We start from the raw sequence: 27,046 nt of genomic DNA, 5'->3' as shown, positions 1-27,046 counted from the left end.
TGCTGAGCAATACCTTTGTTTTATTACACATGTACATATATATGTATATGTATTTAGAAATTTCTTTCTTCATTTTTTTTTTATATACAAGGGTTCATTCTATTTTCACATAAGACTGACACTGCAAGACTGAGTGGATTCACAAGCTGTGTACTCCCAAATAAAATCTGTAAATATTCAATAAAGAGAGAGAAACATTTTAAGTTAGCAAAATCTTTGGAAAAGTTAATAAAATTGCTAAGGTATTAACTTAAGGGAAGGGAGAAAAAGAGGAAAGTAGCTGCAAAAATATTAATATATAATAAAAAATAGGGAGAGATGAATGAATGAATAGATGGATGGACAGACGGATAGAGAGAGAATGAGTATTTCTTTGAAATCATCACACTCTTTACAATGGTGTATTTTACCAATTCCATCATCATCATCGTTTAACGTCCGTTTTCCATGCTAGCATGGGTTGGATGGTTTGACCAGGGTCTGGGAAGCCAGGAGGCTGCACCAGGCTTCAGTCTGATCTGGCAGTGTTTCTACAGCTGGATGCCCTTCCTAATGCCAACCGCTCCATGAGTGTAGTGGATGCTTTTTACGTGCCACCAGCACAGGTGCCAGGGGAGGCTGGCAACGGCCACGATCGGTTGGTGCTTTTTACGTGCCACCAGCATGGAAGCCAGTCAAGGCAGCGCTGGCATCGGGTATCACAACTACAATTTCCATTTGATTTTTTTTATGCTGATGTACTTGACTCAGTAGGTCTCCTCAAGCACAGCAGGTTGCCCTACGATCCAAGGTAAGCACAGCAGGCCGTCCTGTGATCCAAGGGACTTTGGATGGGCTGGGGCTTCTATGTGAAGCTGGTGCAGGAAACAGCCATGAACTCATATGCTGTAAAAATGTTACATATCTCAATTCAAATCCTCAGAAGAAATTATATAAAGTGACATATCAAGGTCTTCTGTTTTATAGGGAAAGACAGGTTTGGATAGTTGTTTAATCCCATGTTATTCCTGAGCAAGAAGATCGATCATCAAAGACATTCCAGTAATGACCATCCAGTCTTTTTCTCTCATTTTCTTTTTCAGACACCATATCTAGGACCACATGATTTAATGTGTCCTCTTTTTCTTTTAAGAGAATAATCTGTTACTTAAGGGAGATTTGGCTGCTATTACTACATACAGACTTCAGGTTTGAAATTAATCAAAGAAAAATGTGAAAATGATTCATTGATCATCTTATTTTTCATGTTCACTTTCTAAATTTTAAATCATTGGTACCTTAAGGAATATTTCTCTACAATGGCCCAGAGCCAAACAAAGCCTTCTGAGTGGATTTTGGTAAATAGAAACTGAAAGAAGCCTGTTGTATATATGCATGTTTGTGTGTGTGTGTGTCTCCTTGTCTGGACATGTGATTGTTATAAAAGAATGTCACTTATTTCTAATATTCTGTGAAAACATGTCTGGTAATGTGGAAATATTAGCTTGCTTGGAAACAGGAAGGGCATCCTCATTTTGCCTCAATAAATTGTGTCTGACCCACACAATCATGGAAAAGTGGATGTTAAAATGATGATGATGATGATGATAAAATCCTTTATGTCTTCAGGGATTTTATGAAACACTCACAATGCTTTTGTGGTACATTACAGAATAGGATTGCTGTTTTTATCTCCCGGGTTTCAATCAATCCCATATGAGCAAATAAACTCAGTGATAGGGTTCTGCTTAGTTTCTATCTACCAAACTTCCTCTCACGCGGTACTGGTCAACCTGGAGCTATTGAAAAGTCACTTGCCCAAGGTACTGCACAGCAGAATCAAACATAGAACCACAAAGTGGCAAAGTGAACTTCTTCAGTGCACAACCCTACGTCTGATTATTGGTAATCTATATATATAAAGCTGAAGTTGTCTGTGTATGGCAGCCTTCAACTAACACTATCTCCTCCAAGACCCTGTGGCGCAAGTTGACCAAAATTGAAAGTATGATAGAAGAAGGCTTGCTCTTCCTTCTGTAGAAGAAAAAATTCAAATCGGACCATGTTAACACCAAAAATTATTTACATGGAAAAGGTGCTTTTTTCTATGAAAATCCCTATTTTTTACGATTTTTTTACTGCTGTGTTGCCATTTTTCGGTGTATTTCAACCAGAAAAATGTTCACTTAAAGAGAATAACAAGCTACATAATGCAAAACTTTTACTTTTCAAAAATTTTAATTCTAAAGGGTCGAAACAAACCTGAGCAATGCCAGGCAATAATGCTAGTTAAAGTTAAAGTTAAGGCAGCAAGCTGGCAGAATCGTTACTGCACTAGAGAAAATGCTAAGTGGCATTTCTTCTGACTTTAAGTTATGAGTTTAAATGGTGCCGAGGATGATAAAGTTAGTACCAGTTAAACACTGAGGTTGATAGAATCAACTTAACCCCTCTCTCCCCAAAATTGCAGGCTTTGTGCAAAAACTTGAAACCAAGAATTAAAGTCAAAATTTAGTTGTGCTGTCTTTTTTAAAGAATTTTCTTTTCAACATCTATTTTTTCTCTCATGCCAACACAAAGGAGAAGCATTTTAGATATTTGGATATTCTGCACATTGTTGCAATAATAATTTTCACAGCAGGATGTCATTTCTATTACTAACTACTTAACTGTGCCAGTGGAGCTTGTTTGTGAATAGTCAACTGTCATCTTGCCAGAGGGTACAACATATTAGTTGAGTCTATCATTATTTTTAGCAATTGTGACTCTTATGTGAATGCTTATTAAGACTTGGTTCTTACATGTTACTCATAGACACATACATTACTCATACACACATATATACACTTCTATACATAGATATTATTTTTTTTTTTAGAAAATACTGTGGAAACAATCAATCAAATTCAATCGGTATAAATCTATAAGAACATTTTTTTTCTTTTATGCAACACATTTGAAATTTCAATTGTTTCCCTTCTGCACATGAAATTGCAATCATCTTTTCCCATCACATTTGAAATTACAATTATTTCCCTTCTAATTTGAAATTACAATAATAGAAGACACCTGCCCAAGCTGCTGTGCAGTGGGACTGAACTTGAGACCACATGGCTGAGAAGTGAACTTCTTAACCACACAGCCATGCCTGCACATATACATATGTGCGTGTGTCATCATCATCATCTTCTTCAGTGTTTTGACATCCACCTCTATGCTTGCATGAGTCAGATGGAATTTGCTGAGGTGGATTTTCCATGTTCAGAAGCCCTTCCTGTCACCAATCCTCACCTGTTGCCAAGTAAGGTAATATTACCTCATGAGCAGACAAGTTTTTCACAGTGCATAAAAATTTTATTTTTTAAATTAGACAAGCCTCTTACCCTTAATAAGTTGTAAAAGAAAAGAAAAACAAACAATTTCTCCTTTTCTATAACAATAATTTCACTGTTATAAATTCAAAAATAACATTTACCTCTTAAATTTTCACATGCAGTAATGCATCATTATCCACATGAAGGGGAATTAAAAACATTTATTTTTCATGTAATTTTGAGGAATCTAGTTTTTTAGCCTAACTCACCAAGAACCTGCTGGTTTCGATTCATTGTTGTAATATGTATGGAGGACAAAACAAAAACAAAACACAATAGGAATCTTTACCTTTGTATCTGTCTTTAAAGATGCCATCATGTCTTTAATTTGTTTGACTTCAGTTGTGGTAATTCCTCCAATTACGTATATTATCAAGAGGGGATGGTCATTGGGTCTTGGCTTTGAGATATTCATAAAGAGCCTATGAAATAATAATAATAACAGCAACAACAACAATGATAATAATAATCCTTTCTACTATAGGCACAAAACCTGAAATTTAAGGGGAGGGGTTTGTTGATTACATTGACCCCAGGGTTCAACTGGCACTCATTTTATCGATCCTGAAAGAGATTTTAGAACTAGCTTTTTGACTTGTTGCAAAATCAGTGACTGTGTTGCTAGAATTTATATAAATTGCAAGCAGAAGTGAGCTACTGCCATCTCTAGCAGACAAGGTCCCCAGTACTGAAGAGAGGTAGAAATAGCCCGAAACCAAGCTGGTATGCTGGTGGTAGGGGTTTGCTCCCCTGCTCGCAGTATATTGGATGCAGGTATGCATCATTAACCAACTAGAGATGTCCTCTTGAGGTTAAAAAAATTGCAGTCAAGTCCATTCAAACAGAACAGCCATGTTCAAGTGGCTACGTACATTACTTGCTAGTACAACTATTGCATTCATTTTAGAACTAGCATTTTTGCTTATATATATATATATATATATATACACGCACACCTACATATATTGTACTTGAATACCGAAGTACCAGTTCATTAAAGCTGAAATAATCTTCAAGATCTTTTAAACTTTAATGAAATAGTGTATATGTATATATTGTCCCACCCATACCAGCAGGGAAGGCAGACATTAAACGATTATATATATATATATATATATATATATATATATATATATATACAGGATGCAATGGATAAATTGTTGTCATTTTATATTTCTAATTTTGTGCATGCGCATTGTTTGTTTTTGATTTTGTCGACTACACAGTATAGTAGGGTCAGTTGGGCACCATCTCTCAGAAAAGCAGCATCACGATGTAAGTCACTCTGCCAGAAATTTGGAAACGACATGCTGTACTGCTTGGCATTTGCGCTAGGAGCTCCAATACAAACACTTCAGAGCGTTTGGGTATCAGTCTGAGGACATGTATGAAGAGTGATAAAAGCCAAACATCCAGTCAACATCATGGTGTTTGGAGTGATCACTAGTGATGGCAACACCATGCCTCCATTCATCTTCCCACACAGCCTCAGACTCAACACAGAAGCATACATCAAGTGCCTGGAGGAGATAGAGAGGGTGGCTACTGGAAAACCTGTGTCTGGCAACAGGACGCTGCACCATGCCACACAAACAGGAGAACCCAGTCATGACTGTCAGGCAATTTCTGCAAGCACATCACTCCTAACATCTGGCCACCTAACTCCCCAGATTGCAACCCACTTCATTATTATGTGTAGGGCGCAGTTGAGAGAGAGACCAACAAAACTCATTGAAAACCAAAGATGAACTGAAGGCAAGGATTATGGCAGCATTCACCATCTTAAACAAGAAGACTGTTCAGAAAAATTGTAGGAGATTCTGAAGTCGTCTGGAGGCCGTGGTTGAAGCCAATGATAATTTTATTGGATAAATTTACTCTTTAGTATTTAAAAATATTTTTATGTAATTTTGGTAAATATATCTGTTAAAATGGGATGTCTGCGTTATTTTCATTTTTGTGTAATTTTGATGACATTGCGCCCTGTATATACGTGTGTGTGTGTGTGTGTGTGTGAGTATGTGTGTGGAGGCGCAATGGCTCAGTTGTTAGGGCAGCGGACTTGCGGTCGGAGGATCGCGGTTTCAATTCCCAGACCGGGCATTGTGTGTGTTTATTGAATGAAAACACCTAAAAGTTCCACAAGGCTCCAGCAGGGGGTGGCGGTGATCCCTGTTGTACTCTTTCGCCACAACTTTCTCTCACTCTCTCTTCCTGTTTCTTGAGTAACGCTGTGATGGACTGGCATCCCATCAGCTGGGGGGAACACATACGCCACAGAAACCGGGAAACAGGGCCCATGAGCCTGGCTAGGCTTGAAAAGGCTGACATTTATCGTTTTTATATATATATGTATCTCTCTCTCTCTCTCTCTCTCTCTCTCTCTCTCTCACTCTCTCTCTATATATATATATATATATATATGGGGTTGTATACATTAAGTAATAGTTACTTCCTTACCCAAAACCAGTTTTCAGAAGATCTTTGAGGCCACCAGTTTTACATTCAACATCAACCAATTCAACTTTATTTGGATCAAACACTAATTCAACTATTTGTCTCAAGATGGATTTGTAATGAGGGGGACTGCTTTCATCTCCTGCCTTAAGAATAGAACTGAAAATAAAGAAGAAAATTTTGTTTTAATTAAGTAACAACAATATATCCATTTATGTAGGCAAGCTCACTGCATTTTTTTAAAAACAATTTACTGGTCACAGTAAAGAATATTTTTTAAAAAACACTTTTTAATAATGGTGTCATAGATTGGATAGATAATCAATCTGGCATAGCACCAAACTTTACCATCATCTTGTTTCTGAGGCCTAACATCCTCAGAGTTGATTACACCACATCCCCCCATATCTTCATTGATCCTCATCTACTATGGCCACTATCCATTTATAAGTACACTGCAGGTGGTGGTGGTGGTGACTGTGGTAGCAGCAGTGCCACCGCCACCACCATCTAATACCCATCTTCTATACTGTGAGTTGATGCTTTGGCAGGATCCAACATGTGGAGGCACATGGCCTAATGGTTAGAGCAGCGGACTCACGGTCGAATCTCAGACCGGGCGATGTATGTATTTATGAGTGAAACACCTAACTTCCACGTGGCTCCAGTAGAAGATAATGGCGAAATTCTGCTGACTCTTTTGCCTCAACTTTCTCTCACTCTTTCCACCTGCATCTTGCAGCTCACCTGCGATGGACCGGCGTCCTGTCCAGGTGGGGGACCTATACACCAAGGAAACTGGGAAATCAGCCCTATGAGCCAGGCGTGGCTCAAGAAGGAACAAACAAACTTCTGATAGAGAAAAATAATCTTATTCTGAATGATTAAAGGACTGAACAATAAATAAATAAAAAGACACATACCTGAACTGCTTGAGGTCTTCTCTTGCATCACCAAGGCCTTTCAGTTTTTCCCACACACCTTGGACTATCACTGACACTGTACCTTCAGTATGGTTATCTTTAACTAGAAGACAATATTCAAGATATTACATTTTCAGATAACATAAAACATAATTTTTTTTCTTTTTAAATTACAAATTCTATAGAAGAAAGAATTAACATCTAACACGATTTTCCGTGACTGTTGCCAGTACCTCCTGACTGTGAAAGCACCCACTACACTCTCAAAGTGGTTGGCATTAGGAAGGGCATCCAGCTGTAGAAACTCTGCCAAATCAAGATTGGAGCCTGGTGCAGCCATCTGGTTCGCCAGCTCTCAGTCAAATCGTCCAATCCATGCTAGCATGGAAAGCGAACATTAAACGATGATGATGATGATGATTTATATATTATATCAATGGCTACACAGTTGATGTAGTTAGTTGGCTGTATATTTTATAACATGAAAGGGTGATATTTCATATCCCACTGCAAATGTTGCACTGTATATTTGGTACAGACATGCTTTGCAACCACTTGATTTTTAATTCAGTCCCACTGTGTGGCATATTGGACAAGTGTCATCTTGGGGTGACCAAAGCCTTGTGAATGGATTTGGTAGACAGAAACTAAAAGAAGCCTGACGTGTATGTGTGTGCACCTGTGTTGCTCCACCCCATCCTGTGTATGATAAATGAGGTCAATTTATTTGACTAAAACACTTCAAGGATTCAAGTACAATTTACTTCTGTATAATTCAAAGCAGCAGAAGCCCCTTGTTAAACTAACCGATAAGCAAAAGCAGAATCTGTGCAAAAAGTTGGGGTGGCCAGTATTGACAAAAATTATACAATGAACATTGTAGGTATGGCTGACTCTGTATGCTGGAGGGAAAAGTGAAAGCTAATGTTTGGGGGCTATCATTTCACTAGAGGAAAAGCGATGAGCTCACAATGTAATCTTTCTCTTTTCTCCTTGACATGAATTTATCAAAACTTAAACTATAATTGGTTTTAAATTTTGGCACAAGACCAGCAAGTTTGAAGGGAGGGAGCTAATCAACTAAATTGACCTCAGAGCTCAACTGGTACTTATTTTATCAACCTTGAAAGAATAAAAGGTAAAGTGGACCTTGGTAGCATTTGAACTCAGAACGTAAAGAATGACAAAAAAAAAAAAAAAATCAAACAGGACCGATAGAATAAGTACTGGGCTTACAAAGAATAAGTCCCAGGGTCGATTTGCTCGACTAAAGGCGGTGCTCCAGCATGGCCACAGTCAAATGACTGAAACGAGTAAAAGAGAGTAAAAAAGAGAGTAAAGAGAGGAGTGGCTGTGTGGTAAGTAGCTTGCTTACCAACCACAGGGTTCCAGGTTCAGTCCCACTGCGTGGCACCTTCAGCAAGTGTCTTCTACTATAGCTTCTGGCCAACCAAAGCCTTGTGAGTGGATTTGGTAGACGCAAACTGAAAGAAGCCCATCATATATATGTATATATATATATATGTATATATATATATATATATATATATTATATATATATATATATATGTATGTTTGTGTGTGTGTGTTTGTCCCCCCAACATCGCTTGACAACAGATGCTGGTGTGTTTACGTCCCCGTAACTTAGCGGTTCGGCAAAAGAGACCGATAGAATAAGTACTAGGCTTACAAAGAATAAGTCCTGGGGTCGATTTGCTCGACTAAAGGCAGTGCTCCAGCATGACTGCAGTCAAATGACTGAAAAGAGTAAAAGAGTAAGAGTATATTGGCAAATGTTTTATAAGCATATTCTTACTCCTGTAAGTATAGTTTGGACATAGATAGACTATGTCAAACTGTTTTACTCCCAGATATCATGTGATTGACCAGACTATCAGATGCTGTTATACATCACTGGTCATAATGCGCTTTGCATAATTTTAGCTTTTGAATGATGCCACCTTGTTGGTTAGGTTAACAGGCCAACATTCTCTCTGACTGGAAAATTAATCCATCACAGGGTTACCCATTTACAGCTGAGTCAACTGGAGCAATGTGAAATAAAGTGTTTTGCCCAAGAACACAATGCACTGCCTGGTCTGGGAATCAAACCCATGATCTAGCGACTGTGAGTGCAACACCCTAACCACTAAGCCATGTGCCTTTGCACTCCAGGTATACTACTATTGAAACTGTTAAAACCATAGGACTCATGATCACCTTATTATATGCCAAAGGTGACCAAGTTGATTGGTAAGAAAAGCTTGATATGAAGTGGTGGCTGAGTTCCTTTCGAGTGTTGGGCCTCATGGAGGCAAAGTCGCCAAGTTCCTTTTGAGTGTTGGGCCTCACAGAGGCTATGACTGTGACCTTTGGCATTATATCGTACTTGAGAAGACCCATCAAGCCGAACAAAATCACAGTCATGGCAGAAACCAGTGTCATGCAAATGGCACCCAGGCTGGTGGCATGTAAAAGCACCTATTACATTCTTGGAGTGGTTGGCATTAGTAAGGGCATCCAGCCATAGAAAACCATGCCAAATCAGACTGGAGCCTGGCACAGCCTTCCAGCACACCAGCCTGATCAAACTGTCCAACCCATGCCTGCATGGACAACAGACGTTAAATAATGATGATGATGATGAAGGAGAAGAAGGAACCACTGCTGCCACTACCACTGTTCATTGAAGGTTCATTCATTGAGTCTTCATTTTTGCAGTTAATACTTTAAAACCTGGTCGATAGGATATTAAAGCTGTTTTACCAAAAATAGCACTGAAACTAAATATTTTCTCATGAGCCATACACAAAGTAGCTTTCAAGGCTTATCCAGTCTCAATTTGCTTGATATACCCAAGGTTGAAGAAGGAATATATCTTACCAAGTGCTTTTGTTATCGGAGGTAAATTCTTCAACTCTATAAGGATTTCTTTCACTATGCCTGCCTGAAATAAATAGAAGAAAAAGTATTTTTGAATTAAATGGTTCAATTGGTTTCACATTTTATTTTTCTATGTAAAAGGAAAGAGGAATGAATGATTTTATTTCATATAGAGATTGTCAGCTTCAATAAATCTTTATTAGAATATGAAATGTAATTCTTATCAATGCTAAACATTTGATGCTACATTTAACCCTTTCGTTACTGTATTTATTTTTGAGATGCTCTGTAACAAAGTAAAATAACTTAGTTATCATTAAGCCAGTGTTAGGAACATAAATTGTGTCTAAGGTTTGGTGGAAGATTTTAATTCAAAACTTATGAAAACAAGACATTTGTACTCAGAGCCAGAGCTGGTTTCAGCCAGGCTGGTAATGAAAGGGTTAAACTCGGGTCAACTCTCACTGAGTAGTTGTATGATCAAAGGCATTCCAGCCATGACCATTACATATTTTCTGTTTCAGTCACTTTGTGACTAGAACTACATTATTCAATATGTCCTTTCCTTTAAAAACTAATAGAGTATTAGTTGAGTGAGATTTGGTTGCAATTTCTAACCAGTCAGGTAACCATGTAATTGCTTCCTTTTAGAAAACTACATTTTACCTAAGACAATGGCGTAGTTCAGGGGTGTCAAATAATCAGCCAACACCATTGTTTAATCCCACTCCCTATTCAATTTTATTAAAAAAATTATTATTTTTAAATTTAAAATATTCTCTAAAATAAGTATCACTAGCAAGTGTTCAGTGTGTTCAGAGGAGTCAGAGCCTGGTTAGAGTAGTAATAAACACATCAGAGGATCTTTTCTTATCTCAATCAATGACAAAGTAGTTTATTAATCCAGGTAACCATGTACCTCCTTTGCAGCAGCACACGTGTTTCTGTCCTCTTTCCTGATCTCTTTCTCTCTCCAACCGGGTAACCTTGTACCTCCTCTACAGCAAGACATCCGTTTCTGTCTCCCTGTCTCACTATAACCTTTCATCATCTGACACAAGATCATTTCCTCTAATGCCCCCTCTCCTCTCAAAAGATTTTTGTCTTGCAGATTACTCGGTGACCCTATCAGTGCAGGTGCCACTTAAAAAGCATCCAATCCACAGTGTAAAGTGGTTGGCATTTGGAAGGGCATCCAGCAGTAAAAACCTTGCCAAAACTGACCTCTGTATTTGTGATACATAAAAAACTGACCTCTGTGTTTGTGATACATAAAAAACACTAAGTCCATTCTGCTGGATGGATGGTGTTAGGAAGGGCATCCAGCTGTAAAACTCCTGCCAAAACAGTCACAGAAGTCTGGTGCAGGCTTCTGCCTGTTCAGCTCCTGTTAAACTATCCTACCCATGCCAGCATGGAAGGTGGACATTAAATAATGATGATGTTGATGATGATGATGACACCAAAAAAATTACCTATTTCCCCATCACTTTGTTTATACACACTGACTCAAACAGAAATTTATAGAAAAATAGTGTTTATATAAAATTTGTTGGCATCGATGAGCTTTAAATTATTGTATTTACTTGAGTATAAGCCACATTATTTTATACTTGATTTGAACTGAAAATAACTGGGTGCAACCTATACACACAGCAAAGCTAAACTATGAATGGAAAAAAATTTGTACCCAAATTTAACACTAAATTAGGGGTGTGACTTATACATGAGTAAATATAGTATTTGGCTTAGGATATTTTTAATAATAATAATAATATAATAATAATAATAATAATTGTGTACAGTGCTCAGGTGCACTACAACTCATCTAAAGTGTATATATAATCAGGTGTAGTTTCGACGGATTTCGGGAAGCATGAGGGCCTTAAAGGATGCAGTGTCATGGCAGTCAACAACTGATGCAGAAATATAAATAATTATGGAAAATTACCTGCAAGCCTTGTTCTTCTTTTGTCCATAAATAACGATCTTTCCCAGCCAATGAATAACAATAAAGAAGGAGACACCATATGTCATCTAGACTGTATAATCTGAAAAATAAGACATAAATAAAACTTGAACTTGGAATTTTTGAATCATTAAGTTAGTGATCATCATCCTCATCATCATCATCGTTTAACATCCACTTTCCATGCTGGCATGGGTTGGACAATTTGGCTGAGGACTGGCAAACCAGGAGGCTGCACCAGGCTCCAATCTGATTTGGCAAGGTTTCTACAACTGGATGCCCTTCCTAATGCCAACCACTATGAGAGTATAGTGGGTGCTTTTTACATGCCACTGGCATGAGGGCCAGTCAGGTGGTACTAGCATCAACCATGCTCAAATGGTGCTTTTTATGTACCACTGGTTATTAAAACATAATATTCCGCTTAAGCTAACTGATATGTAGTAATTTAATCTACTAGAAATAGCAACCAAATCTCCTCAAATTATACTCTAGAGGGGTGGTTATAGTTATTAGTCTTTTTAATTCTGTGGTACACTTAAGATCAAACAAAAAAATTATTATGGCACATGTTGCTTGGAAAATTAGAAAAAGGACTGTTTTAAGATTTAAAATTTGATAACAAAGAAAACTATGTCTTTGTATTTTTGATTGTACACATGTATAACAAAATAATAGGTGGGAATTTTTTTTAAAGTTCAAGCAGTGTAAAGATTTTCTAAAGCCTTAAATTTGCTTGCTCATCCATTTTTGCATCTGTTTTCTATGCTAATATGGATTGGATAAATATATAATATTAAAGCATTATATTACAGCTGGATGCCCTCCCTATCACTTACCCGTAGCTGTTTTTCAAGTAATCAAGCTCCAATTCCAGACATCTTAAAAGGTGCACAACCAGCAGATGATTTGCTGACAGGGAAATAAAAGTGTTGCCACTTGCAGTGCAGTGTTTTCTCATGCAAAGCATGCAGGAAGTAAACATTGGCATAGATGAATGCACACACACACGTGACAGGGTTTGTACAGTTTCCCCCAATCAAATTCACTCATAAGATATTTCTTATAATGTACTACTTGAGAATGACTGCCTTAAAGTCTTAAAAGAGGCTTATTAAATAATGTAGCATTAAATAATGTAGGCCTGGATACCTCTAAAAAGATAGATATTCAAGGCTGAAAAACTATCAATAATAGATCTGCTGGATTAAGATTCAACTGTTGAACAAAAACAATGTGTTTCATTTGAGCCTCAGAAAATTCCGGTTTTTTGTCTCTTAGTTCAGAATGGTTATGGTGAGACATACAAAAACATATGGAATGAAATGAAAACAAAGTAAACTTGTCATATGGTAATATAAATTCTATCACAAATTACCTTCCTTCATGAGGTTTATGTCGTTCACTTTGACACATCCGTAATATTTCAGAGATTTCACTCAAAGGAGAAACATTCTTTTCAGCTGTAGTTTGTAAAATAACTTTTTCCATTCCTTGAAGATGTTTAAAATGACTATTAGATGGATGGTTTGACGTTTGTATAGCAGCCAAAGCAACTTGTATAGCTGCCAAATGTTTTTGAATCACATCATATCTTCCCCTGGAAATGAAAAAAAAATATTCTTTTTCTCTCTTTTTGCAATAAAACTTCAAGAATTTTACAGCTTTACAACATAATCCCACATTTTACAATATTATTTGTTTAGAAAAAGAACAGAATATTACATGTAATTTTTTGAATTAAAATCATACATTTTACAGAAGTTGTCATCAGTTAATTAGGACAAAGTTTATGGTATTACATAGCATTCACAATGACTGCCACATGTAACATTGTGCTCAATGTAAATTCTAGTGAAAACTTATTGAATTAAAATGAAGTTGCAAGAAAGTACATAAAACATTGTTGTTTGTTGTTGTTTAACGTCTGCTTTCCATGCTAGCATGGGTTGGACGATTTGACTGAGGACTGGTGAACCAGATGGTTGCACCAGTCTCCAATCTTGTTTTGGCAGAGTTTCTACAGCTGGATGCCCTTCCTAACGCCAACCACTCCGAGAGTGTAGTGAGTGCTTTTACGTGCCACCAGCATGAGGGCCAGTCAGGCGGTACTGGCAACGGCCACGCTCAAGTGGTGTTTTTTATGTGCCACCAGCACAGGAGTCAGTCCAACGACCTCACTTGAATGTTTTTTCACATGCCACTGGCACAAGTGCCAGTAAGGCAACGCTGGTAATGATCACACTCAAATGGTGCCTTTTATGTGTCACCGGCATGGAAGCCAGTTAGCCATTCTGGCATTTAGAACAAAGAGTTTTTCTATTAAATTCTCCCATTTTTCTTAGCCTCAGTTTCCATTAGTGACAGACCAGTTTCATTCCTAAATGAGAAATTAAGCACTGAGCTTCAAAAGACAATGACTCCAAGAATATGCAAATATTCTAATTCATAACAGTATCCATGTTATTGTCGAAAACTGAATGCACAAAGGTAAAACATGGTATACTGTATCCACCAACCAGTCCTTGCACTGAACACTATGTCTTAGGCTTCTTTCTCAGAATATTGACCTCCTATAATTCTTTTGCAGTGTAGGTTTTTCTGCAGTCATTAATTTGCAACTTTTCAAGAGGAATGTGAGGCTGAATTTAAGATGTTACCAGCAGCAGTGGTTTTTCAAAATGGTTCATTATGACAAAATATGTAAGGCGGCGAGCTGGCAGAATCGTTAGCACGCTGGATTAGATGCTTAGCAGTATTTCACCCATCGCTACATTCTGAGTTCAAATTCCGCCAAGGTTGACTTTGCCTTTCAACCTTCTGGGGTCGATAAAATTAGTACCAGTTACACACTCGGGTCGATGTAATTGACTTAATCCCTTCCCCCAAAATTTGAGGCCTTGTGCTTTGAGTACAAAGGATTATGACAAAATATGTAGGAACCAGTGAGCTGGCACAATTATTAGCATTTTGTACAAAACTCATAATGACATTTCTTCTGGCTCTTTATGTTCCAATTTCAAATCATGCCAAGGTCAATTTTGCCTTCCATCCCAACAGGGTCAATAAAATAAAGTACCAGTCAAATTCTAGGGTCAATATACATGGCTTGCCCCTTCCCCTCAAAACTGTTGGCCTTGAACTCTGCAACAGACCAGTGTCCTATTCAAAGTGAGTGCTGTGATCTTAGTCACTTATACACCAAAGAAGCCAGCATTGAGTCCTACAGCTTGAGGAAAAAGAAGAAAAAGTAGAGGCTAGTAATTGGTCATGACACAATTTTTACCAATTTCCAGTGGAGGTTGGTAAAATAAGAACTGTTTAAGTAATTAAATCAATCTAATCAATTATAACCTCCTCCATAAATATGTGATCTTTTGCTTACTTTCAATGATGACCTGAATAAATAAATTTTTACCAATTTCCAGTGGAGGTTGGTAAAATAAGAACTGTTTAAGTAATTAAATCAATCTAATCAATTATAACCTCCTCCATAAATATGTAATCTTTTGCTTACTTTCAATGATGACCCGAATAAATAAATAAAAGATAAAGAAATCTCTAATGTAATTAATAAATTAGATTTAAACTCATTTTCTCTAGCTATGAGTTACAAAAAAAATAATGGAATAGTTTTTAACTACTATTTCTTTAATAAAGAAAGAAACAATTTTTAATGCTAAAAGTCTCTGTGTAAATATTACATTGTTATTTTTTTTTTTTTCATTTTAAATCACGACATTCATCTAGTGTTTAAATCCTTTGAAGAATTGAAGAGAGGTAATCAATTGAGTTTAAAGATAATTGCTAGCTAAGAAACAACCAGGGCCATTTTACAGTAAAAGAATGACCTGGACTCTACTGTATTTATTTATTGACTGCAAACCACAGCATACATAGAGGCTCCTGGTACTGGAAAGAATGTGTGACATGCAAACAACCATTTCACCATGTTGCATGGTTAAATTTATGTGGAATGAAATACACAAAAATTATGTTCAGATCAAGTTATGCAACCATATTTCTAATTCTGTCCTTTGAAATGAATAAATAAATATTTATTAAACTATATATTGCATTTATGAAAACTTTTTGTTAATTTTTCAAAGTTAACTTTATGTAAACTCCAAATGAAGTGAATTTTCTTTGTCTGATTCTAATAATAATGAGTTTATTGTACATATTGTTCAGATGCACAACTAACAATTTTTCTTTTAATGGTTTAACGATGATTACCTTCCCTGACTCTTCAGTAGATCTAAAGGATAGGTGAGGAGCTAATTTATTTGCAAAGAAAAGCTTAAAACATACTTGAACAAATTAAGTATTGATTTTATACTGTCAACAATGTTTCGATTCACAGCGACTTTAACAGGGAGCTTTTCTTCCACTGCAGCTTGAAGAATACTGGTGTTAATCTCTGACATTGCTTCCTGTAGAGAAATTTAGTCAAAATATATATATTACAAATGCACAAACATATATTTCTAAATATCTTTCTTTGCATTTCTTTAAAAAAAAAAACCTTACTTAATCCTCTTAATATATTGCTTTAATATTTAATGCCATATTTCATTCCATAATGGCTACCTCTGAAGAGTGCAGGGTTACATAATCAGACTGTTATCTAACATTCCATTGAACCCCTAGTGTGAAACCGATTAGTAAGATCAGCCATAATGGATAAATAATACTGTACACTTCAATATATATATATATAAATATATATATATAATTTCATCTTTTTATGTATTTCTTCTTTAAAATACTAGGTCACTTGTCAACTATTTGTAATAAAATAATTTTAAATCTATAACCAGCATTTAGGCACAGCTATGGTTGTGTTGTTAAAAAATTGCTTTGCACCCATACTGTTTCAGGTTCAGTCCTACTGTGCAGTACTTTGGGCTACTATCTTCTGCTATAGCCTTAAATTGACCAACAAATACCTTGTGAGTAAATCTGGTAGATGGAAACTGTGCAGAAGCTCACCAAATTCATAACTTTGTACGTGTGTGTCCATTTGCACATGCTTGTTTGCACATCTTTGTGTTTGTCAACTGGTGTTGGTTTGTTAACATTCCCATATTCTAAGGGTTCAGCAAAAATGAGACCAACAGAATGAAGCAGCAATCTCAAAACAACTGCTGGAGTCAATGTGATCAACTAAATCTGTTAATGTGTTGCTGCAGCATGGCCACATTCCCTTGAATGAATCCAGTAAAAAGAAACAAAAATAATATCTGCAAATTAATATTAGCAGATATTGGTAATTTTCTAATTTACAAGACATAAATTAAGACATGGACACTAGATTATAACACTAATTGAACAACAGAAAATAGAAATAAAACAGCCAAAGCTGTTCAAATACCTTTTGATTATTTTTGATAAGAATATTAATGAGATCCCTTTCATGCTCATCATAAGCAGAAACCAAACATCCTGGAGCAATGGCAGGTTCATCAGAAGATACTGGTTTTTCTGAAACACTATTCAAATAAACAAAATGTTGAGAAAGTCTTTTAAAATCTTCTTAAAGATTTTAAAGATACTGGGGATTTGATTTGACTATAAATATATATATTTGTAATTCCAGAGACAAATGGTGGATATGCTAGGGAGGATTGTTTGTTTACTACTGTATAAACAATCAAATCTATTTTGCTTTCAATATATTTCCATTCTTTAATTTCATAACTGTAGTTAATTTCATAACTGTAGACAAGATCTTGTTGAGCTTTTATAAATTTATCAATATGTTTTAGAAGGTTTGGTTGACTTTAAATAAGTGGCACGCTTCAATTGATTGTACTTTGCAGTAATTGCTTCATACTTGTTTGGGACTCTACATTTGATTTTAGTCCTGTATTTGCATATTACAAGGTAAAGGCAAGAAACTTGGTAACAGTAGATTTATTTGTCTTTTAAATACTTTTTATAACAACATTCTCTCCATCAAAAATCTATCTCATTGCTTAGCAATTCAGTAACTGCTGTTAACCCTTTTATTACCATATTTCTATTGAGATGCTCTGTGTTTCTTTCAATTACTTTAAATATAACAAAAAATTTAGTAAAATAACTTAGTTATCATTAAGCTAGTTTTAGGAACATAAATTGTGACTAAGGTTTGGTGGAAGATTTTCATTCAAAACTTATGAAAACAAGACATTTGTACTAGAGAGTCAGAAGTGGTTTCAGCCAGGTTGGTAACGAAAGGGTTAAACACCATCAACATGAATGATTGTGATCTGGAAATAGTTAAAGTTGTTATTCTGCCCCAAGGCAGGCCTCACTCAACCAGCCCATGAACAAAAACAATCCAAACATGATCAAACTATCAACTTTTTTTCTAGACATAGTTTATCATGGATTTCATTATCCAACATGTTTTTCAAAGTTTAAGACAGTAGGAAAAAAAGAGTTTATTTGAATAAGAACTGAAATAGAACTACAAACATACAAACAAAAGCAAATTCATCTTCCAACAGTTGGCATGGTGTGTCAGCATTGCAAACTATGTCAAACAAGCTCGTGTTGAATACAATGATTTCTGAACTTACTTTGAATCTGGCCTCATGGATTCCATGTTTATATTACGGTCAATGATGTGTCCAGGTAATGAAGGTAAAATTGACAATATTTTGTCAAAGAGAGTTTCTGTCTGATGACCGACAGCACCAACAATGTCCAAAGAACGATCCACAAAAATAACTGATGCTTTACTGGCACAATTCTATTTCAGGTGAAAATATAAAAACATAATAGTTAAAATAAGATAGGGCTATGGTTTTTTTGTCAATGCTTTTCACAAATATCATTAATTAGTGTTTTAGTATTAAGCTAAATATTTTACCAAGATGTGATAGAGTTAAAAAAAATGTTGTGTTAACAATTGAGGGAAACTAGATTCATAGATGGATGAAGGAAGAATGAGACAGGATAGATGTAGTAGATGTTTAAATCATTCAGTTCTGATGAGAGACAATGTAAAACAGAGACAAGGGAAGAGATGCTACAGGGCACACCTGATCTCAGGAACTGGGCTTGATTGATGATAATATGGACAAAATAAAATTCTAACAAAAATATAGGCTCTCTTGGTGTGGAGAGGGATGGATAAAAGAAATTTGTGTGATTGACTCATAACATACAACATTTACACACACACACACAGATTCAGTCCCACTGCATGACATCATGGGCAAACCAATACAAGTGAAGTTAGCAAAGAGAAACTAATAAAGCTCAAGTATATGTGTGCATCAAAGGAATTCTTTGTCTGATTTTCGTGTTTTATTTACTATCTTATGATAATATAATATAATATATTATCTTATATTATCATAAGATTGTAAATAAAACTTGAAAATTAGACAAAGTTGGAATTCCTTTGATTAATATATTCTTCTATACACAATCATACACACCCATGTAAATATACACACACACACTACATTAACTAACAAAAATTTACTTCACTCAGTTCACTTTGAGGACAACAAATGAACGGACCCTGATGAAGCTACACCAATAATAATTCAAGGTTGCATTTACAACCACGAGTAGTCAGTGCAGTGGAAACACATATAGGTCATTATAATATGCTGTATAAAATTATAAAATAAATTCTGTGGATGAACAAGTCACCATACTCTTTATTATTAATATTGTATACATATATATAACCTATAGCAATGAACATTGTATCCAGCTTTATGAGTAATGAATTATGATTAGGTGAATCATAGTCCTGTATTTGAGAGCCAATTGCCTTTGTCATAGATATGGTACACCATCAGGGTATATTTATGAACTGATGCTCCTTCAGTCAGTAAGATGTCATCCTATTGATTTGGTCACATGTCACACTATGTTTTCCCTGTAGTCATTGACCTGCAGCTGTTTAGACTGGAAATTAGCCACATCGATAACACCAGTTGAAGAAAGCCAGCATCTCCCCTGACTAACTAATAAATGAATAAATAAATGCACACACACACCCACATACAAACATATATTTCTTACTTTTCGTCGAGATTTTGCAGGTCCATAGTTTTCTAATTCCATAGCAATACATCGACTGGTATGTCCAATGGAATAGATGTCTTCTTTTACAGAGAGTTGTTCCAAAATGTCATTAAATGATGACACAAACATCTGAAAAGATAGGCAAGTTACACAACTTATAATTAATTCCAAAATTAAAAATAAACAACTAGCAACTAATTTGATGAGAGATTTTAACTTTACTCAAAATAAAAACTCAGTGTTTAAATTATTACTAACAATAACTCTGAGCACTTACTAACAATAACTCTGAGTACCTTTTCAAACTCCACCTGTCTTACATCCATAGCACAGCTCCCATGGCTTTTGGAAACATTTTTTCACACTAAGAGTTGCTGAAGTATGGAACAAACTTCTGGCATCAGTTGTTAGTTGTCGGAATACTGCATCCTTCAAAACTTCCATGCTTCCTGAGATTCACCAACACTACACCTGATTTTCTCCCCTCCATACACACGCGAGCATGTATCTGACTCATACACTGTTCACTTCCCAGACATTTGTACATTACTGCATATGCTTTATATGTAATTTTGACAAGTTGTGGTGCACCTGAGAACTGTATACAATAATTTCATTATATTATATTATAGAATAAACTACCAAACTACTGTTGTCAGTCATTAGCTGTCAGGATGCAGCATCCTTCAAAAATTCCATGCTTTCCAAAATTTGCCAACACAATTCTTGATATACCTATGCACCCTTTCTTCATCATGACTCCCTTATTGTTCACTTTTCTGTCTTTTGATGTTTTAGCCTGTGTACTGTGCCGGTACTTTTCGCTTTCATTGCTGTCTTTCTTTACTTGACTTTATTGCCGTTTTCTGTCCCCTCTTTTATTCTTTTCCAATGTGTTGTAATGTATCTGAACACAGAAAACTGTAAGTTCATCATTACTCTTATCATTCAGTAGTCTTATTTTTATTCTATTTTCATTGCACTACCAATGCAGCTGTGTGCTTCGAGTATGTGCTGGGGTTTGTTTTGATGTTGCTATTTCTATTGTATTGAAAGTGCTCTATGTAAGATTGTGTGGTGCCTATCAGTGCTATTTTCTGCATATCATATATATTCATGTGGAGGCACAATGGTCCAGTGGTTAGGGCAGCAGACTCGCAGTCGGAGGATCGCAGTTTCGATTCCCAGATTGGGCGTTGTGTGTGTTTATTGAGCGAAAACACCTAAAGCTCCATGAGGCTCCGGCAGGGGGTGGTGGCAATCCCTGCTGTACTTTTTCGCCCCAACTTTCCCTCACTCTTTCTTCTTGTTTCTTGAGTAACGCTGTGATGGACTGGCATCCTGTCCAGCTGGGAGGAACACATACACCATAGAAACTGGGAAACCGGGCCCATGAGCCTGGCTAGGCTTGAAAAATGCACATAAATAAAAAAATTTTTAAATATATATTCATAAGTCTTGAGGTTTTGGTTATGTATTTGATTGCATGTTTTTTGATGATTCTCAAAGCACCTATTATCATAGGGATTGTTTCCCAGTAGCAAAACATTGCTTTTACTCTACTCCTACTAGCAACAAGAAGCTGTACCAACTCATAACACCTATTTACAGCTAAAGAGATTTGGCCATTAAGAGCTTAATGTTTTATACATGAATAAAATTGTTTTCTAGTTATGGGTTACAAACTGATGTCTTTTCAGCTTAGAATCAATTACTGTCAGAAACTAACAATTAAACAAAACATCTCTTAATAAAGGAAGATGAATTCTACTATAAAAGTTGTTTTTTTTTCTTATGAATATCAAATTTTTTCAGTAGTTAAGCATCATAAATTTGAATTAGAAAATTGTTTAGCACCTACATAGCTTCCCCAGAACATCTAGAAATAAGTTGTCAAAAATAAAAGAAATCCACCGAGTCTAATGAAAATTGGTTTAAATCAAATTCTGTTTTAGTTTTTTTTTTATGTATCTAAGCTTCCAATACTATTAAATTCATTTCAATAGTAGCCAAAAATTAACAATTAACTATGAATATCATCATCATCATTTAACATCCATTTCCCATGCCGGCATGGGTTGGATGATATATAAAATGGAAACAATGATTTTTATTCCTTTAGATCATTATAATTTGGTAATTTACTATGAAATTCCAATTGGTAAAAAAAGCAGTTATTTAGCAGCTATTCGCATTTGATACTGCTTTAATCTTCCCTTTATCTTCATCTATTAGTTAGAATTATCTAGTTACATGAACTGTTGATTCAATATAAAATCTAAAATGTGGAGATTTAATATTATGATAAGCAAGTCATGTTGCTTTTACAATATTAAATTACATAAAAATAAATCTCAAAAGATTTACATACTTTGTACAATGTTTGTAAATTTCTTGGCAACTGTGAAATTTCCAAATCTGGAAGACAGCTCGTTGTTTTCTCTGGCTAAAAAAAAAAAGATAAAAAGAAAGAAAAAAATGAATAAGCAACTAAATGCTAAATTATCAAAATTTCTAACGCTTTTTATGATTGCACAGGTTATATGTTTAATCTTGTAATAAGATGGTAGAAAAGAAAATTAAGAATTTTTCATATTCATGGCTCTCTCAAGAATAACAGTGAAGAAAGACATGCTAAATCAAATGGGTACCAAAACACTAAATCTCTGTTTTATAAAACAGTCATATCTTGAGTCAACAAGGGAGCAGCTATATGGTCCCTTCACCAGCAGGAAACAGATTAATTACTATTTATATGAACTCATTAGAGAGGAAAACAATTAATAGAAATCACTTTTGATGTACCTCCTTAACAAGAGGGATTTAACTAGAATTTGTAGGTTAACCATGCTGGTCATTTAAAATACAGTGTTATAGTCTCTTTTATATTATTTTTTATAATAAAATATATTAAATATCACTGTCTCTCAGCATATATTATTTTGTACATTAACCACATCATAAATGTATGATGAAAAACTTTGGTTTTTATTAATAAATGTTATTATAAAGAATAATACCATGTATAGTACTTATGATGTACACACAAGTGTGAAACAACACTAGCTGTAATATTTTGTTTCAAAGAAACTTCTCAGTGAGTTGTGTGTTAATAAAATACATGACTCAGTCAGAATGTCATTGGTGGATTCTCAGAGATGGTGTTTCTAATGTCCAAAGGTGTCTGTCACTGAGGGGACTAAATTAAATTGAAACACTGGGTTTGATGATCTGCCAGAGACATTATGAGAAGTTTCTCTGAGACAAAATATAACAGCTAGTGTCATCCCACATTTGTATGTAGATTATAACTGTTGTACACAGTTAACCTAATTTTAATCTAATGTTTCAAATGTATACATCAACTATTGTAAAGATGATGATAATTTTTTTAAAAATTAATATAACAGCCTGTGTTTCAAATGGAAGGCAATTTTCCCATTCCACATTGGAGTGTCCCTCATCTGGAATGCCACATGCTATGACAGTTTCTCCAACAGCAGCCTGGTATGTTCAGCTGTCAGTACAGACTTTGCTGCTCATCAGGCTTAGAAGGGCAAACTGTTAAAGCATCAGCTGTTCTCTGACAGATTTGTAGATGAGCCTGTAACAGTGGAGATCTCTAATGTATCAGCCCTTGAACCACATTCCTGCTCACCACTATTGAGGTGGAGATGGGTATCCGCAAGTGCAAGCACCATGTATCAGTGTAACTGTTCCAGAGCATCTCCCTTGCCATCCTCTGGGGCCTTTTCCCTTTTGTCTGCTGGGGCCATGAGGTAGACTGACAAGCCTTTTTAGATATTACTTGTGACTTATTGTTTTATTTAACTAATCATAATTTAATAAAAATATTTATGCAATACAACATCTTTAGTAAACATTATTATCTATAAATGTTTCAAAATCTCTCAAGTAATTAGCAAATGTTATTAAAGAACATCAAGCTTACTCTTGCAGCTCGAATACGTAGATCAATCTCTTTCACATCTGCTTTTGATAAAGGGAACATTTCAGTATATGCGGGGTTTATAAAGAGGTTTTCCCCCACGGTTATTGTGGATAATGGAACATGAGTGATGTCAACTGTATAATTCTGAAGAAGAAGAAATATTTAGGATATAAACAAAGAAAGTAAGGCAAATATATACATATTTAATCCTGAAATATTCATCATTATTCATGTTATTTCTCTAACTTACAAAATAATGGTAAATTTCTTTCATAATCCTTATAAAAATATTTTACATAATTACTCAACATTGCCACCATTTTTTCAAGAGAAACATGCTCTCAGTTATTTTTGTCTTGAGGAAGGGCACAAGGGAACCTTTCTAATGCTAGTGCCATGATAAATGCACCCAGCACACTCTGTAGTGTAGCTAGCAAATGAAGGGATACAATGCACTGCAGAAGGATGCTTTAGTCTTTTTGAAGACATGACAACTTCTCTAGTGATAATGACTACAATGAAATACATGTCATACAGATACCATCATTATCCTCATTGTTTTAATATCTACTTTTCCATGCTTGCATGGGTCAAACAGAACTTGTTGAGGCAAATCCTCTATGGCTGGATGCCCTTCTTATTGCCAATCTTCACGTTTCCAAGTATGGTAACATTTCACTATGGCTGGACATGTTTCCATGGAAGATTGGAAAGATATGACACTGCTTGTATGATGGTGACACTCATTTACAACTACCATAAAGACAAAGAGACACAAACACACACATACACACATGCGCGCGCGCACGCACACACACACACGCGATGGGCTTTTTCAGTTTCTGTCTATCGAATCCACTCACAAGTCTTTGGGCTATAGCAGAAGACACTTGCCCAAGGTTCCATACAGTAGGACTGATCTTGAAAGCACATGGGTGAGAAGTGTACTTCTTAACCACACAGCAATGCCTGTCCCTATAAACTCATATTTAATTTTTAAACAAACTGTTATACTTACAACATTTCCAAGCCACTCCAATACATTGTCTTCAAATTGGTGAAATATTTGTTGTCCAGCTGAATTGGGTAAATCAGCTCCCTGGGAACTGCTTTTGCACAGGGCATGAGTATAGGGGCTGACAGTTGTGATAATAATTACATATTGAAATTGGCTGGATTGGACTATATCTTGGATGACAGCAGCCGTTACATTTTGGAGAAGTGAGCTCACAATGAAAACACCTTTCTTCTGAGAAGGAAGAGCTCTCTACAAATGAACCGAAAAAAAAAAAGAGAAAAGTATCAAAATTGCTCTTATCTTTAATTATCATCAAAAATTACACATTCTTCAAAACTATAATTGTCATTTTAAAGTAATTTTATGAGATAACCCTGTGAATTCTTTTTCAATCATCTGAAAAGCCTAATGTTATTATTGTCATCTACTACATAATACTTATATTTCTTCATTGTTTACTTTTGATGATAGGGTTTTGTGCCTGAAATACATAAAGGTTATTAAATTTTTTCCTTGTCACATTGTAAGAAGCTCACCCTCTTCTCTGTTTTCTTGTTCAACAATATTGATTTATAGTTGATTAAAAGGAAAAGCATACTGAATAAATTTATAAATCCCTTTTGGATTAATTACTTAACAATGAGGCTGTAATCTATTTGAATATATAATCATACCTCGAAAGAAGAAAACTCTCTAACATCATTAACTCCAGCTTTTACAAGTCTTGTGAGGCCACCATTCCAATGGAGGATTTCAGAAGATACATTATCAATAAATACAACACTATGTTTCAATTTGATACAAAGTGTCGACCATAAATTGTCTGCGTTGGCTGAAAGGGTGTTCATGGAGTATTATTTAACATGAAAAGAATCTGTAGAAAATAAAACGAAAAGTGATCAAAAGTATTTTTCAAGCAAAATAACTCTTACAATAAAATGGTGTTAGAAAATATTCAACAAGGAATTAAGCCAATTTTGATTTATTAGGCAATACATTCAAACATGAACAATATACCTTGCTCTCTTGGTGGGGAATTTGTCAAATTTACAAGCTGGATATTTGGACTGCAGGCAGAAACATTACTTTGGTTGCTGAAACATTAGGGTTGACTGTTGGATGTGGTCAGCATTTGTAAGAGACATGGTGAACTCATTGGTCAGAGCTGGCTCAATCCACCCCAGGGCGAATGCCATTGCTAGTACAAATAAGTATTAAGCAAGGCACAGCCAAAATAATTACTTCTCAGTAATTTTAACACCATGGAACTTAAGGATGACTATTTCTTAAACATGCCAACTTCAGAAGAAGCCTCCAACTAGCGTTGCCCTGTGTCACTAACATTTAGAATCCTGATTAGCAGCATCCAGTAAATTCAGACATGCTCTTGTCAGTAGACTTTACATCACTGCCAACCGTTTCAGAGGCCCAAAATCCAGATCCACGTTGCAGAAGAATATACCTGTGCGATGAAGCTTTATAGTTTGTGGTGCGCATTTCCCAGCTTCGCAATTTTTGCCGAGGCGAGAAAAACCTTAGATACGCAATGTTCGAGAAGAAGGCGAGACGTTCATGGTACAAACGTCTTTAATTACAGGTGTGCTCAATCATTGTTAAGCTAGGCTCTGAGTTGGACGGACACTTGAATGTCAACAATTCTCTCTTCCTCATGTAGGAAAGATACAAACTAGTTGTAACTGGTTCTTATTTATCAACTTCCAATAAATCAAAGACAGGCTCTGCCACCAAATTTAGCAACAGCAAAGTATCTCCGTTGTAAGTACCGCTCTCCACGCCCTAATTGAACACTAAAATATGGCATCATTTTTATAATAAATAACCTTATCAAAATTTTGTCAAAGAAATAAAGATATGTCTAATATCAACATATATCATGCACAAGTTTTGTTAAGAAAGCATTCACGAAATTTAAAACTATTTTACTTCATTGAGAATTATGGTTAAAGTTTCATTTTGCTTACATATAGTTTTCTATGTATTGGGAATTTTCATATGGAAACTATGTGGTTATCATATTTGTTTAAAACATTTCTATATTTCGTTCTTTGGTTCAGTATTCAAGATATTTGTACAATTCCTTTGGTAATGATATTTATGTATTTACATACAAATATTAAACAAGCACTATTAAAAGTATGGTTAATTAAACGATGATGTCAGGGTAAATTAAAGATAAACTGTTTAAAATATCAATGAAAAATAAGTAAATGCAATCACTTTATAACAATGCATATTTCAAAGATTTTAAAACTGCTAATATTTTACAGAACCGTGAAACCGACGAAAATAATCGAATATTGCGGCAGATAAATTATAATAAACAAACTTACCGATCTGTTAAAATGGCTCCAACATTGAAACTAAGTTAGATAACTCTTATATGACTGTGATGTGTCAATGATAGCAGACGAAATAACGTGGGGGCTTCGAGCAACC

The 27,046-nt window shown here is 35.5% G+C and overlaps 1 protein-coding gene across 1 annotated transcript; it reads right to left on the bottom strand.

The window, feature by feature from the left end:
- LOC115213496 (sec1 family domain-containing protein 2) lies at positions 1 to 27,046 on the bottom strand. The gene is made up of 16 exons (XM_029782502.2): positions 26,941 to 27,046; positions 25,264 to 25,463; positions 24,590 to 24,838; positions 23,572 to 23,715; positions 21,991 to 22,065; positions 19,617 to 19,748; positions 18,152 to 18,324; positions 16,960 to 17,077; positions 15,897 to 16,018; positions 12,964 to 13,185; positions 11,568 to 11,667; positions 9,617 to 9,680; positions 6,734 to 6,836; positions 5,814 to 5,969; positions 3,643 to 3,775; positions 1 to 167 (listed from the first exon to the last, which is right to left on the bottom strand). Exons 2-16 carry the CDS (start codon positions 25,435 to 25,437, stop codon positions 81 to 83), a joined length of 2,052 nt encoding a protein of 683 aa, XP_029638362.1. The 5' UTR covers positions 25,438 to 25,463; positions 26,941 to 27,046; the 3' UTR covers positions 1 to 80.

This window comes from Octopus sinensis, linkage group LG6 (assembly GCF_006345805.1).
Source record: "Octopus sinensis linkage group LG6, ASM634580v1, whole genome shotgun sequence".
Classification (NCBI taxonomy): domain Eukaryota; kingdom Metazoa; phylum Mollusca; class Cephalopoda; order Octopoda; family Octopodidae; genus Octopus; species Octopus sinensis.
Note: the sequence above shows the minus strand (reverse complement) of the source record. Positions and strands in the feature narration are given on the sequence as shown.

Bases quoted from the DNA above. Each gene is read 5' to 3' on its own strand.
- LOC115213496 (XM_029782502.2), bottom strand. From the start codon at position 25,437: ATGAACACCCTTTCAGCCAACGCAGACAATTTATGGTCGACACTTTGT. The intron at 22,066-23,571 runs GTAAGCTTGATG...TTTTTTTTTTAG, and splicing joins TACGTATTCGAGCTGCAAGA to CCAGAGAAAACAACGAGCTG. The intron at 9,681-11,567 runs GTAATTTTCCAT...TATTTATTTCAG, and splicing joins AAGAAGAACAAGGCTTGCAG to GCAGGCATAGTGAAAGAAAT.